This window comes from Notamacropus eugenii, chromosome 5, assembly GCF_028372415.1.
Source record: "Notamacropus eugenii isolate mMacEug1 chromosome 5, mMacEug1.pri_v2, whole genome shotgun sequence".
Classification (NCBI taxonomy): Eukaryota; Metazoa; Chordata; class Mammalia; order Diprotodontia; family Macropodidae; genus Notamacropus; species Notamacropus eugenii.
This window is the reverse complement of record NC_092876.1, coordinates 417,571,522-417,584,554: the sequence shown is the minus strand read 5'-3', so window position 1 is coordinate 417,584,554 and position 13,033 is coordinate 417,571,522. Positions and strand designations below refer to the sequence as shown.

The 13,033-nt window shown below is 40.5% G+C and overlaps 1 protein-coding gene across 6 annotated transcripts in view; it reads right to left on the bottom strand.

Annotated features, from left to right (window-relative positions):
• Window positions 1-12,828, bottom strand: part of JAM2 (junctional adhesion molecule 2) — a 120,851-nt gene extending 108,023 nt beyond the window's left edge. For 4 of the 6 annotated variants that reach the window (XM_072614899.1, XM_072614902.1, XM_072614903.1 and 1 more), the window contains exon 1: window positions 12,435-12,828. In XM_072614899.1, coding sequence (XP_072471000.1) covers window positions 12,435-12,498 — 64 coding nt within the window. In that variant the 5' untranslated portion in view covers window positions 12,499-12,828. The remainder of the gene's footprint in view (window positions 1-12,434) is intronic. The other 2 variants (XM_072614901.1, XM_072614904.1) reach the window with 1 other exon arrangement.
• Window positions 12,829-13,033: the final 205 nt, after the last annotated feature.

Genomic DNA, 13,033 nt, shown 5'->3' with positions numbered 1-13,033 from the left:
TCATTCAAAAACATGCTTGACAAATATCTAAAAAAGGAAAGGGTGATTACAAAGAGCCAGGATGATGTCATCAAGAAGGGGTCATGCTAGACTAATCTTGTCTTCTTTTTTGGGGAGGATTACTAAACCAGTAGATGAAGAGAATGCCAAGAATACAGTTTACCCAGATTTCAAGCAAAGCTTTTAATGAAGTATCACATACTATTCTTGTGAAGAAGATGGACAAATATGGATCAGATAATGAGGCAATCAGAAGGATTCAGAAGTGGGTGTCTGAATTCCAGTTGTTGTAAATGGTTCATCGTCAATGTCATTAGGGCAGCTAGGAAGACTCATCTCCCTGATGAGAGAAATGATCATTTCTCTCTCATATTAATAGCCAGTTATTAAGACTGTAAAGCTTTTTTTCCTGTCCTATTTCCTTGTTCAATCTCTCAAGGACAGGAATGAAGGAAGATAGGATTAACATTCTCCTCATTCTGGGTATTCTGGCTACTTCACCCAACTAGCTCAGGCTTAGGTGGGGGATATAGATTCTTTGTCTAGACTGCTCAAAGCTGGGGGTGGTCTGAGTATACGGAGAGGCTTAGTCCCTCGCTGGAGTGAGCTCACTTCTCTCTGTAAAGTCCATCTCTCATTGTTAACCATTCAGAGGTGATAGCTATCCTCAGGAACACTCCTCTTCCAAAAGAATGGATAAGCTGTGAGCCTGCCACCATGATTGTCTTTGGTCTGAAAGAGAACCAGCCAAATGACCATATTCTTATTAATACCCATGCTGGTATTAGTAATAAAATGATTAAATTACCCAGAAATTACATCTCTAGAACCTTTTTAAAATGGCAAGCTGAGTTAAAATCTGGCACTTCCTAGCTGGGGGACCCTGGGCAAGTCACTTTACTCTGTTTGCCTCAGTTTCCTCATCTGTAAAATGAGCTGGAGAAGGAAATGGCAAACCACTCCAGTATCTCTGCCAAGAAAACCACAAAAAACGATCATTAAGAGTCGGATAAGACTGAAACACACAGGAGTATCCCAAGGATTTGTGCTTGGCTGTGTAACATTTTTATCAGTGACATGGATTAACATATTTGTAGACTGCTTTAAGAAGAATGCAGCTTCCAGGATGGGGGTGTGTGTGTAATAATCCCACTGTACTCTACCTTCATTAGATTTCATCTGGACTACTGTATTCAGTTCTGGGCACCACAATTTAAGAAGGACATTAAAAAGGTGGAGAGTGTCTAGAGGAGGGCACCCAGCATAATAAAGGGCCTTTAATCCATATCATATGAAGCTGAAGGAACTAGGCATGTTTAGCCTGGAGAATAGAAGATTTCATGGGTTACATGATATGACATGTGTGGAGAATGGGCTAGGCCTATTCTACTTGGCACCAAAAGCAATGGGTGGAAGTTACAAAGTGGCCAATTTAGGCAAATCTTCCTAATGGTTAGAGCTATCCCAAAGTTGAAATAGCCTCTTCAAAAAGTGGTGGGCTCCCCTTTTTGGAGGTCTTCAAGTAGAGGCTAGATGACTACTGTCAGATATGATACATGAGGGATTTCTTTAACTTTTTTTAAATTTTTATTTAACTTTTGGACTAGATAACCATTTCTTTTCAACTCTCCAATTCTATGATACTGTGTTCCAACTAGAGCTCAAGCTCCCACACTTGTGACCCTAGACTCCGACTGGTATTGACCTAATCTCATCCTGGTCTCAGGCCCACTCCTCTCACCCTATTACCTTCCTATCACCTTCATGCCATACCTATATGTGCACGCCATGCTCTTCTTCCAACTCTAGCTCTGAGAACAGTTTTCAGATCCACACCATTTCCCCTACAAGGGACATGTCAATCATTTGCTCTGTGATTCCAATCACCTTTCTCTTTGACTTGTCTATCTAAAACACTTTTCCCTGTCTCCCACTACTCTGTACATGTTGTCTTTCCTTTTAAAATGTAAGTTCATTGAGGGCAGGCATTGTCGTGCTTGTTTGTATTTGTATCCCAAGTCCCAGGTGCCTAAATGCTTTTCATGTATTCACTTATCCATCTCTTCTGGTAAGGATCTCATAATCTAATAAAGGAAGATAAAACATATATGGAAGTGGTGGCCAAGGAGGAATGTTCTGGATAGGAATGTCAAAGGTAACAGTGATTGGAGACATAAGGCAAATTCTTGGTACGGACTTTTCAGGAATGGTAGTGTTGATTTGATAGCAGTTCTAAAAAACAGAATTGAAAAGGGGATGTGGTGGGTGGGAATGCCGTAACAAATACATTTAGCAAGAAGGCATAGAGATAGCCAAGAAGTAATGAGTGTTATGTCAGTTTGAGGTGGGGACAAGAAACGGTCATCTATCTTAACCAAGGGTCATAGGTCGTCATGACGTGGAGATGAAGAGGAAGTAGTATATGACCAAGGAGGATGAGCTGAATGCTCACCAATCGGAATCCAGGATCATAGGGGTAGAAGCCCTAGTTCTTATCAGAGATAGAAGCACGCAATGCAGATGGCATGGAATGTAGATGATCAGGAAAGAAGGCAGGGCTATACTTCTGCTGAGGATTTTGATAAAAGCTCATCCATCAAATAGGACAGGTACAGGGACAGTTATATCAGTAGATCTCAGAGAACAAAGACTGTAGTGACCAGACTAACTGAACAATGTCTTCAATGAAACTGGTAAAACAGTTACACATGTAGCCAGATGATAATGCTAATGTTTTCTCATAAGATCTGTGCCTCTGATTTGTGGGTTGATTATTATAGGCTAAGTATGTGCCATTTTCTTGTTTACATTTATTTACTTTGTATGAAACATCCATGTAATGTACTTACATTAATCTGGTAACTATGTTGCTGTTAATTACAGGCACACAGCTTTGCTATTCTATTTTATTTTGTAGGCTGTTACTGTCACTTGAATTTTGTTTGCTTATAAGCATGTTTGTTCAAGTTATTCAGATGTGCACACATTTCTCTGCCATGTATATGTACAATAATCCTGCAATGTAATTTAGACCTGTAGGCGATAAAATAACCTGCTAAATAATGTTTTGAATTGTGTTGTCTATTGCTTTAAACTGTGGATACACACACACACGCACACATATGTGCATATATACGTATACCTGCTGTGATGGAACCCCTAAGGTAATTACTAGTGACAGTGGGTTTGACCATTTTTGCCCTGGTAAGTGCCGATGTGCATTTTGATGCTACTCTGTATAATTCCATATGCCAGTTATACTGCAACAAATTTTTCAAGAAAAGTTCTGAACCTCAGTAAGGACTGTAGCTTTGTGTGGAATCAAGAGTTGCATGGGCTTCCGATAATTATTATTTTTTCCCAGAATGAAAAGAGATTGATCCATGATAAGAACTATTCTAGAATTAGAAGTTCCTAAAGCTGAGAAAGTTTTAAAAAGTCTATGTTTCCAGGAGACTCTAGGAACAGGGAAGGTTAGAATATTATTTTGGGGAACTGACTATAAATATGAACTTCTGTGGCCTTTCTCCTTGTTCACTGATCCACTTATAGAAGAATTTTTTTGGAAAAAACTCTGACAATGCCTTAACCAAGATGCTGCTGAGACCTGATGAATGTCTTCATTCTGTTTTCCTTTCTGCTTTATTTCTGTTTAACAAATAGATTAGCTACTCTTTTTTACTTAAATTTTTAAACTTTATTTTTATCATATTGATCGCAAACTGATTTATTTAGAATTATTTTCATCCTATTGCTTCAGGAGGGTTAACATTTACTTTCCTTTTACCTACATCAGACCAGCTGGTACCCAGAATTGTGTATCCAGACTTTATAAATTATTTACTTACGGCATGTCTCACATCAGAACTATCTGAATAGATCCGCTGAAATAATTTGCTTTAAGCTGTATCTCCGTCTAACTGTTGAGGTATTGTAGGATGAGGAAGTGCAAGCTTTAATCTGTAGTCTTTCCAAATAGAAATCTGATCACTGAAGATAGCTCTTTTCCTGAAAACTCTATGATCCAAGATTCTGGATCATGGGTGTATGGATTCCTTGACTGGTACTAGTCATACTTGATTTCTGATTGCTGAATTTGCAGTTTTTCAGTCATTCCAGGGCCTGAGGTTATTTTATTGTTACTTTCTTAAAACTTTAAAATCCAGATACTGAAGGTAATATATATCATCTTATTTCTGTCCTTTAGTGAAAGTATCTAGAGGATCAGCATGGTGTTTTTGTTCATGGCATTCACCCATCCCTTTCCTTAGCAGGGCTGTCAAATTATTTGGGTTGAGTTCAAGAGGGTTCTTTGCCTTCACAACGGCTTCACAGTAATTCTGCAGAAGAATAAAAGATTAAGTTCTTTGGCAGTAACAACGTACATCATCTAGTTTCACTTCCACTGCTTTTGTCAGCATTTCTGGGGCCATTTGAGGATCCTCATACACCTGATACTTTGCCAAGTGGGGTCAGAAGAATCTGCTCCTGCTGTTGCTGACAAACTTCTGGAAGAAGATGCCTAGAGGGCACAGTCTTTCTGTTCTTTTAAATTTTGAATAATTGCTTTTTGCACTTTAATTATTTTTGTCTCCAGATAAAGAGGATTTAATTTTAATTGTAGCCTGAGTGTCTGGGAGATAGAAGGAGTGCAGAAGGGGGAGAGGGGTCTTTAGCTGTTTGAATACCTATGTAATTTTTACAAATTTTCATTCCTAGCCTAAAATTGTTAGCGGATATACTGTATTATCTTTCTGGGTTCACATGAACTATAATTTTGTTAATAATTTTAATAGTTTATCTGATATCTCCAAAAGCTTTGAATAAATTAGGGTGCATGGGGAGTTACTGCCGTTCCCTCCTGTTCTCTAGAGAGAGGGAGGGGAAGTGAAGGTATAGCTAGAGGCAAAAGAAGTCCTATAGTTAAGACCTGCAGGTAGAAATAAGTAAGATCTTAAAAGTTCATCCCAACTCTTTTAGAAGGGAAATCAAACTGATTTCCTGATCATACTGCAATCCCCTGACTAGATGGTTCCTCCCAACTCTCAAATTCTGTGATTCTAAGAGGAAATGGAAGCAACAAGAGGAGACAACTTTTTAAAGGACTTTGGCTGATAAAGGGAGAGAAGATGGGTGACAACAGTTAGCAAAGATGGTGGCCTAGCGAGCAGTTTTTAAAGATAGGGGAAAGTTCTGTGTTTGTAAGCAGAAGTAAGGACCAGTAAATACGGAAAGACTGTAGACTAGAGAAAAAAAGGTGATGATAGTTGGGGCAATCTGCTGGAAGGTTGGAAGAGCAAGCGCATGTGTTGGGGAATTGGCCCATGTAAAGTAGCCTGGCTTTGGGGCAATGAAATTTGTGGCATTCTGATGTTTGCCCCACTCTTCTCTTTGAAAAGTACTAGAGATGGAAAGAGCAGGAAGTGAAGACCAGAGAGCAGAGCTCGAAAGAAGGTTGCGTGCTGAAAAATGTCCCAATAGGTGGGAACACTCAAACTCACTTAGGAAAATGAGAACTGGCCCAAGGAACAGATGAAGGATACTTTCAAACCCTGTAGCAAACCTTTGTTACCCCCTTTCAGTAGCCAGGTGGTAAACTTGTCAGTTCTTTACCTGTTGCTTTAATCTCATTTTCTTACTATAAATTCCACTTGACCCCAAAGCATTTCTTCTTATGGAGGAATGAAAGGATTGATTGGCAGGGACTCAAGTGGGGACCAGAAATGTCAGAGCAAAGTAGGGAGAAGGTACAAACCTGGCATATATGAATTTCAGATTCAGGTTCTCCTAGAATTAAATCATAGGCTGGTGAGGCTGTTAGGCTTCAAGGAACATGGTTAAGTATATACTTACATTTTCTTACATCAATGAAGAGTTCTTGGGCTGGGGTTGAAAGAAAAGCTCTTCCCTTCAGGAAGTGGAAGCTAACCTTTCTCTTCCCACCCCAGCACACTGCCAGCTTATCCAGTCTTCCTCATTAGTGCCTTCAGCTGCTTACAAATAGAAAAGGCTGCCTCTTCATCAGAGAGTAAAATAAAGATTAAAAATAGCAGGGGATGATATCAATGGGGTTGTGAGATGAAGAAGGAGATGCGAGGGAGCTTTTCTCAGTAAAGTAGAATATAAAGTTCTTAGCTGAAATGGTAGAAGTTATGGGCAAGCAGAAGAGGAGGTTATGGGTTATTGGGAAGAGAAAGCTTTGAACAGCAATTGTGATTAGTGGAATAAAGAATCAAATTAGATGGAAGTAAAAGATTGCTTTGCTGTATTAAAGGTCCAGTGGAGATAAACTAACAAATTTGTAGTAGACCCAGTCAGCACAGTTAGCTGATTTCCTCTAGTTTCATTCAGCAACATGACTGCAGGAGGAAGATGTTGAGAGTAATCCAGAGTTGGGATTTTGTAAGGTGTTCCAGGCTGGACCTAATTTAGTAGGTTAGGTTTGATTGTGGAATGAAATGAGACACATGGAGCTCATTGAACAGTTAGCAAAAAGAGATTTACTTAGTCACATAGCAAGGGAAGGATATTCAACAAGGATACACATCAAAAACTACAATATCTGTGTTGAAGACCTGCCCTCCCCCCATGTAGAATTCACAGGATCATAGAGCTGTTATGAGGCTTAAACAAAATAATATGCATTAAATACTTTGCAAACCCTGAAGGACGATATTACTGCTAGCTATTACTACTGTTAATCTTAGCTCACTCCTGGGGAATGAGTCTACATGGAAGATGCTTAACTAATTATGGCAGATAATGTAAAGACCTGGGGTTGGAAGGAAGACTGTGAGCCAGGTGCTGAACTTACTGAGAAACTAGGGAGAATGTCCAGGGTGTTAACAGATAAAATCCACCAGGATGTGGATTGGGTGATAAATGTAGAAAGAATGAACCTCAAAGGAAGAGAGGTTGCTGAATGGCCGAGGAAGAGTCTGGAAGTGGTAATGGGAAGCAATGAGCATTCTAACTTGCTCTCTAGGACCACTATTTTGGAAGTCAAGAAAGAAGGTGTAACTAACACTGGAAAGGATGGTCACAGACGCAGTATTATCTGGGGGAAGCCAGAACTCTCCAAGTGCCAGAAGATGAAAGAAGAAACAGAGAAGATCTATAATGAAGGGAAGTTTATTAATTATGGAATGAAGACACAAGAATACAACAGAGTGTTGGGAGAGCCAAAACTGGACTTTGGAGTAGTTCTGAGGTGAATGTGGCTGAGAAGCAGGACTTGGGAGTTGGGGGTTGAGGGAAGCAGTCAGAGATTCAGTATAACTGGGACAGGAAAGGCAAGATGGCCAGGAAGCAGGCCATAGTTGATAAACCAGGGGACTTGTGAGTCAGGAATACCTGAATTCAAATCCTGCTTGCTAGCTGTGTGACCGTAGGTAAATCACTTAACCTCTTTCAGTCTCACTTACCTCTTTTGTAAACTGGGGATTTAAAAAATATATAACATGGACATAGCTAAATTTTGAAATCTTGTGTCAGATTTCTTTGATGTATTCTGCCACACCCCCTCCACCCTCCCATCCCCCCAATCCAGGGTTCATACTATCATCGAATTGTTGTGAAGATCAAATAAAATAATATTCATTAAGCACTTTGCAAACCTTGAAATACAATATCAGTGCTGGCTATTTTTATTAATGCTAGCTAATTGCTGGAGATGGACATCTAGGTGTCTGTAGATAGAGTGCCAGGTCTGGAGTCTGGAAGTCTCATCTTTGTGAGGTCAAATCTGGCCTCAGACACTTACTTGTGACCCTGATGCACCTTAGTTCCTCATTTATAAAAAGAGCTGGAGAAGGAAATGATAAACCACTCCATTATCTTTGCCAAGAAAACCCCAAATGGGGTCAGAAAGAGCCAGACATATTCAATAACAGCAGGAACAAATAGCTGGGGAATGAATCTAAATGGAAGATGATTGACTAATTATTGCAGATGGATGAAGGTCCTAGTTCTGTCTGGAAGTAAGAAGTTCTAATCTTGGAGCTTCCTGGTCTAGAAGCTATAATGTAGAAATAATGAATAATAACAGATACCATAAACCTACAGCCTTCTAAACATGGCAACATAAAGAAATGATAAGACATAGAAAATTGTGTTCATAATGTTAAAGGAAGGTAAACCCAGAGGCTGAGAAATATTGAAAGCAGATAAATAGGTTCAATAAAGTCACAATAGTGACTAAAATGAATGATCTCATAGACTCACATGAACTAGAAGGGACCTTGGAAATCACTTAGTCCAACTATCTGACTTTAAAGATGTATTTATACACAGTATAGAAAACTCTGAATCAAGGAAGTATATACATTGATACGTATTTGTACATATGCAGAATTTGTATAACATTTGAAACATATATACACATGTACCTCTAAATCAGATACTTGTTGTCGTGGTTTGGTCACTTTAACATCTTCCAATTTGCTGGCTATTAGTTCCATTTAGCTCCCTTTTACATGTCAACTTTGCCACTAAAATGCAAACTCCTTGAGGGCAGGGATTGTTTTTCTATCTTGCTTTTATTTGCATCCTTCGCACTTGGCAGAATTCCTAGTAATATGCAGCTAGGTGGTACAGGGGATAGAGTATTGGACTTGGATGCAGGAAGACTTGAGCCCAAATGTGGCCTCTAAGAATTACTAGCTGTATGGTCTTGGGTAAGTCACTTCACTTTTATGTGCCTTCATTTATTTCCTCCTCTGTAAAATGGGGATAATAATACAACCTACCTCCCACGGTTGTGAGGACAAACTAAGATGATACTTGGAAAGTACTTTGTAAACCTTAATGCACTAAACAAAGGCTCAATACCCATGGCTGAAACAGAGGTTTTAGCCATGAGGCAGGAAAATTTGTAACTTGTCAAGGAGGTATGATCAGTACCAGAACAAAGGACCCCATACAAGGATCCAGGAAAATGCCTGGGCTGATCCCCTACATGTGTACGTGAAGAAATTCTGGCCCCACAACTATAAACTCTTCCTGAAAAGCTCTTCCAGCCTCATTATTCAAATGAGACTATTCTCTCCCAAAAAAGTCTCTAGTGAAGAACTCTGACTTGCTAAATGTAATGGTTTCTCCCCAGTTGTCATTCTTCTTGACCTTTCTGCAAGCCTATTCATTCATTGAATGGGTGTATCTCACTCAAAGTGAGAATGTGATATGACCTTAGCCTGAAAGGGCCAGGGTCTCACTTTGCATTCTGGGCCATCTCCACTCATCCAGATGAATATCAGGCCACTGGTTCCAGATGACTCAGGAGAAGAAAGTGAGGCTGGTGACTTTGCACAACCCTCACTGCATCAAATCAAAGTCAGCTGCAAGTCATGTCATCATCTTGATGTCACGGTCCTCTTCCAGAACGAAAGACAAACACAACAGCATGTCACATGACTGACCACTTTTACTCCTGAATTCATCTCTTCTCTGCATTTTCTTCTCCTATCTGTGTGAATGAATGCTCCTTTTGAGTCTCATTTGGGAACTTCTTCCCTGCTAATTGAGGGTATCCTCCAGGGTTCTATCCTGGGCCCAATTCATTTTTCTTTCTATTCTCTTACTTGGCAATCCGATCAATTGTAATGGGTTCAATTATCATTTATTAAATAATTCTCAAAATCATTTAGCCTAGTCTCCTAGTTTCATATCACTCACTGCTTATTGGATATTTTAAAATGGATGTCCTCCATTTGTCCATTTCTCTACACACATAGCCACCACCTACTAGTTCAATCCCTCATCACTTCTCACCTATCTCCAGCTTCTTTCTACTCCAAAACATCATCCACATTGCTGCCAAAGTGGTTTTTCTAAAGCATAGGTCTGACCAAGTCATCCTGCATATTCATTAAATACCAATGCTTCCCTGTTACCTCTAGGATTCAATGTAAACTCCTGTTTGGCATTTAAAACTCTTCACAACCTAGTTCCTTCCAATCATTCCAGGCTTTTATTATTAATATGCTTTCTGGCAAGTCTCTGAGGAAGTCCAAATTTCTAGACACCCTGGGGATATGTATTTCTTCCAAGATAAGAATTGAGAACTTTATCTCCAGATCAGGACTTGAGATTGGTGATTCAGGTATGACAAGCATTTTCAAATCTCTCTGGAGAGGGATGAGAGAAGAGTTGAGTGAATATAGGCAGCAGGGAGTGGCTACAGCAGCAGATGGATGGAAGACTTCTTCCCAGGAGACTTAAAGCCTTTTCCATTCCCTGGCTAACAGCACTAGCTACCTTTATTAAGAGAATCCAGAGGACAGAACTCAATTCCGGCTTCTTAGAAAAGCTTCTGGAACAATGTTAAGGCTACTTCATTCTGTTTTGCTACTAATAGCCTGAAAAAATGGGTTAATCACTAAGGCTTTCTTTTATATTTGAAAATTTCATATTTAACTTTTCTAAAAATCATCCAATTAAGATAATTTTAGTGACATCCAGTTTGGGTTCTGCTGTAGAAAGTTTGAGACACAGAGGAGGAGTGTGGGTTATTCCTACAGAAAGCTTGAGACAGAAAAGAGGAGTTTGGATTTTCCTATAGGAAGTTTGAGACAGAGAGAAGGAAAACTGGTGGATATTTGATTGAGCTAAATTCAAGTGACTGGGATATCATTATCATGTGAGGAAATTAACAGAATGCCTGGGAGGCTCCAAGCATCTTATAAATTAGATTTGCAATTTGCATGTTCTTCTATTTTTTTCAAGCTATGCAGAGAAAGGAAGTCACATGGAACTGGGTCCTTCACCTTGGACTAAAATCCTCGAGAGCTATTCTCATTATTTCCAAGAAGACTTTGTTCTCCAAACTTTGTTTTGTTTTGTGATCTCCACCCACTAGAGAAAGAGGAAGGACAATAGAGACCTCCATAGGTCATGCCCCCAACTAGCCACAATAACCCCAACTGGGCAAGTCTCCATTCCTAACCCTTCCTCCTCCTCCTTTTCAGCTTCTATTTGTGCCTTGCTTTTGCCAATTAGATTAAGAGCAGGTACTCTGTTTTTACTTGTATCCCTCAGAGCTAAGCACAGTGCCTTAGGAGGAGTTTAATAAAAATTTAGTGAGTGGTGGATCACTTCCCTCCACATACTCTATGGTCCAGCCACATTGGCCTCATTTGTTGCTCACACAGAACACTCCTCCTATGTCTATACCTTTATAGTGGCTGTCTCCCAAGTCTGTCATGCATTTACTCTGCTTTGTTGAGCCCCCTCCTGTAGAAGGCCTTTTCTGGTCTATTAACTGCGACTTAGCTTGCCCCTCCATCTATTCTGTATACAGCAGTCTCTCTATAAGCAAATTAAGTGCTATTATTTAATGGCTAATTGACAAGTGTACTGCAGATTCTCATGACAGTTGGCACAGGTGATATAGAGGAAAAGAGTGAGGGAACCTAGGTTCTAATCCTAACTCTTGTATTTCCTGTTTGTACAGTCTGGGATCTCAAAGATTTCCTTCATTTCAAAATCCTACAGTCCCAATTACCAGGAAAAATAAATACAACCTCTTTTTATACAATGAACACAATGCAAAGGAAAACAACATGGAAAGATGGCAAAACTGATATACGCAGAATCCCATACTGACTTCAGAGCACTGGACGTGAAGCATATGTTTCTCCTCTCAGCAGAAAAGGGGGTGGACCATAGGTGAGAAATGACATGGCCAAGTTTCTTCCTTGGTACCAGGGAAAACTGGGCAAAAGAGTTCATTGTTAAGTAGTAGTGCTCTCAAGCTAGAAAAAAACCAAGATTTGGAGTGGTGAACCGGCATTCAAACTCCACTTTGTCATTTTTCATATTGGGCAAGTTACTTAACCACTCATCTATAAAATGGGGTGCTGTCTTATATATATGTATATACACATACAGATACAACGTCTACACATATATAATGTCTATATACGTAATAAAGAAAATCAAGTCTCTCCATATGTGTGAAAAAGTTTTCCCATTACTTTTCCAGAAACCATTACTTCCAACATCTCCGCTATTATTAAGACTTATCAAGTGGCCAGTTTTAAACTCTAGCCAATTTCCTTCCTCCCTAAATCTAAACAAGTACAACTTAACAAGAAAAAAGATAAGAAAAGATCCACTAGCTTTCTCTAATTACAAAAGGAAAAAATAGAAAGGTTTCTTCAGTAAATTTAAAAATCAAGTAAAACCCAAAACACGCTCTTCCCATTTCACCTTCCCTCCATCCTGCAAACAATCAGTTTCTGACTTGCCCAGTGGAAAACCAGATGCTCCACTCCAAAGGGACTCAACCCAGCACAGCTTCCTCATCCAGCGCTGAGGGTACCATAGACTGAGAGCACGGGAGAGCCACTGATGCAAAGCCAAGTCTCTCCGCACAAAGAGAATTTGGAGTAGTGTAGGTCCTGGAGAGAAAAGCAGCGGTAACCTATACAACTTACAGCCCAGGGCTACCCCCAGGTAGCTCAGCAGCAGGAGGAGAAAGCGGTGGCGGCTCCTCGCCATCTTCCAGGGAACAGCGTAGCGGCTGGACGGAGGAGAATCTCAGCAGCTCAAAGAAGATGGAGGAGGAGGGGAAGGAAGGGGGAGGGGAGGAGAAGGGTGTGGGGGAAGACTTTAGCCCTCGGAGGCTTTTTCTTTTTAAAGTAAATGACTAGAGGCGGGTTCTTTCCTGTAACCCAAGTCTGTGGGACCGCTTCCCTTTCTTTTCAGAACCACATCCAGAGTCTGGAAGGGCTGGGGAGGTGCTGATGGGGGGTGGGAGAAGACGCCCACAGTCAGTCACTAAGTGAAAAGAGAACCAGACGGATTCGAGTAGCTGCGAGGGAAAGACCTGGAGCACTTGGCTGCCTGGCTCGGTGTCAAGCCCAGTAAGCGCAGTCAGCTGTGCGGAGGGCGGAGACGTCGCAGACACACGGCCGGCGAGGAGGCTCTTAGCCGAGGAAGGCAATTTCCTCACTTCGAACCTTTCTCTTGGACAGGGGGTAAAATTTTCCACTTTAGAGTCCAGCCCGGAGAGGAAGGTTTAGGGGAAATGTCG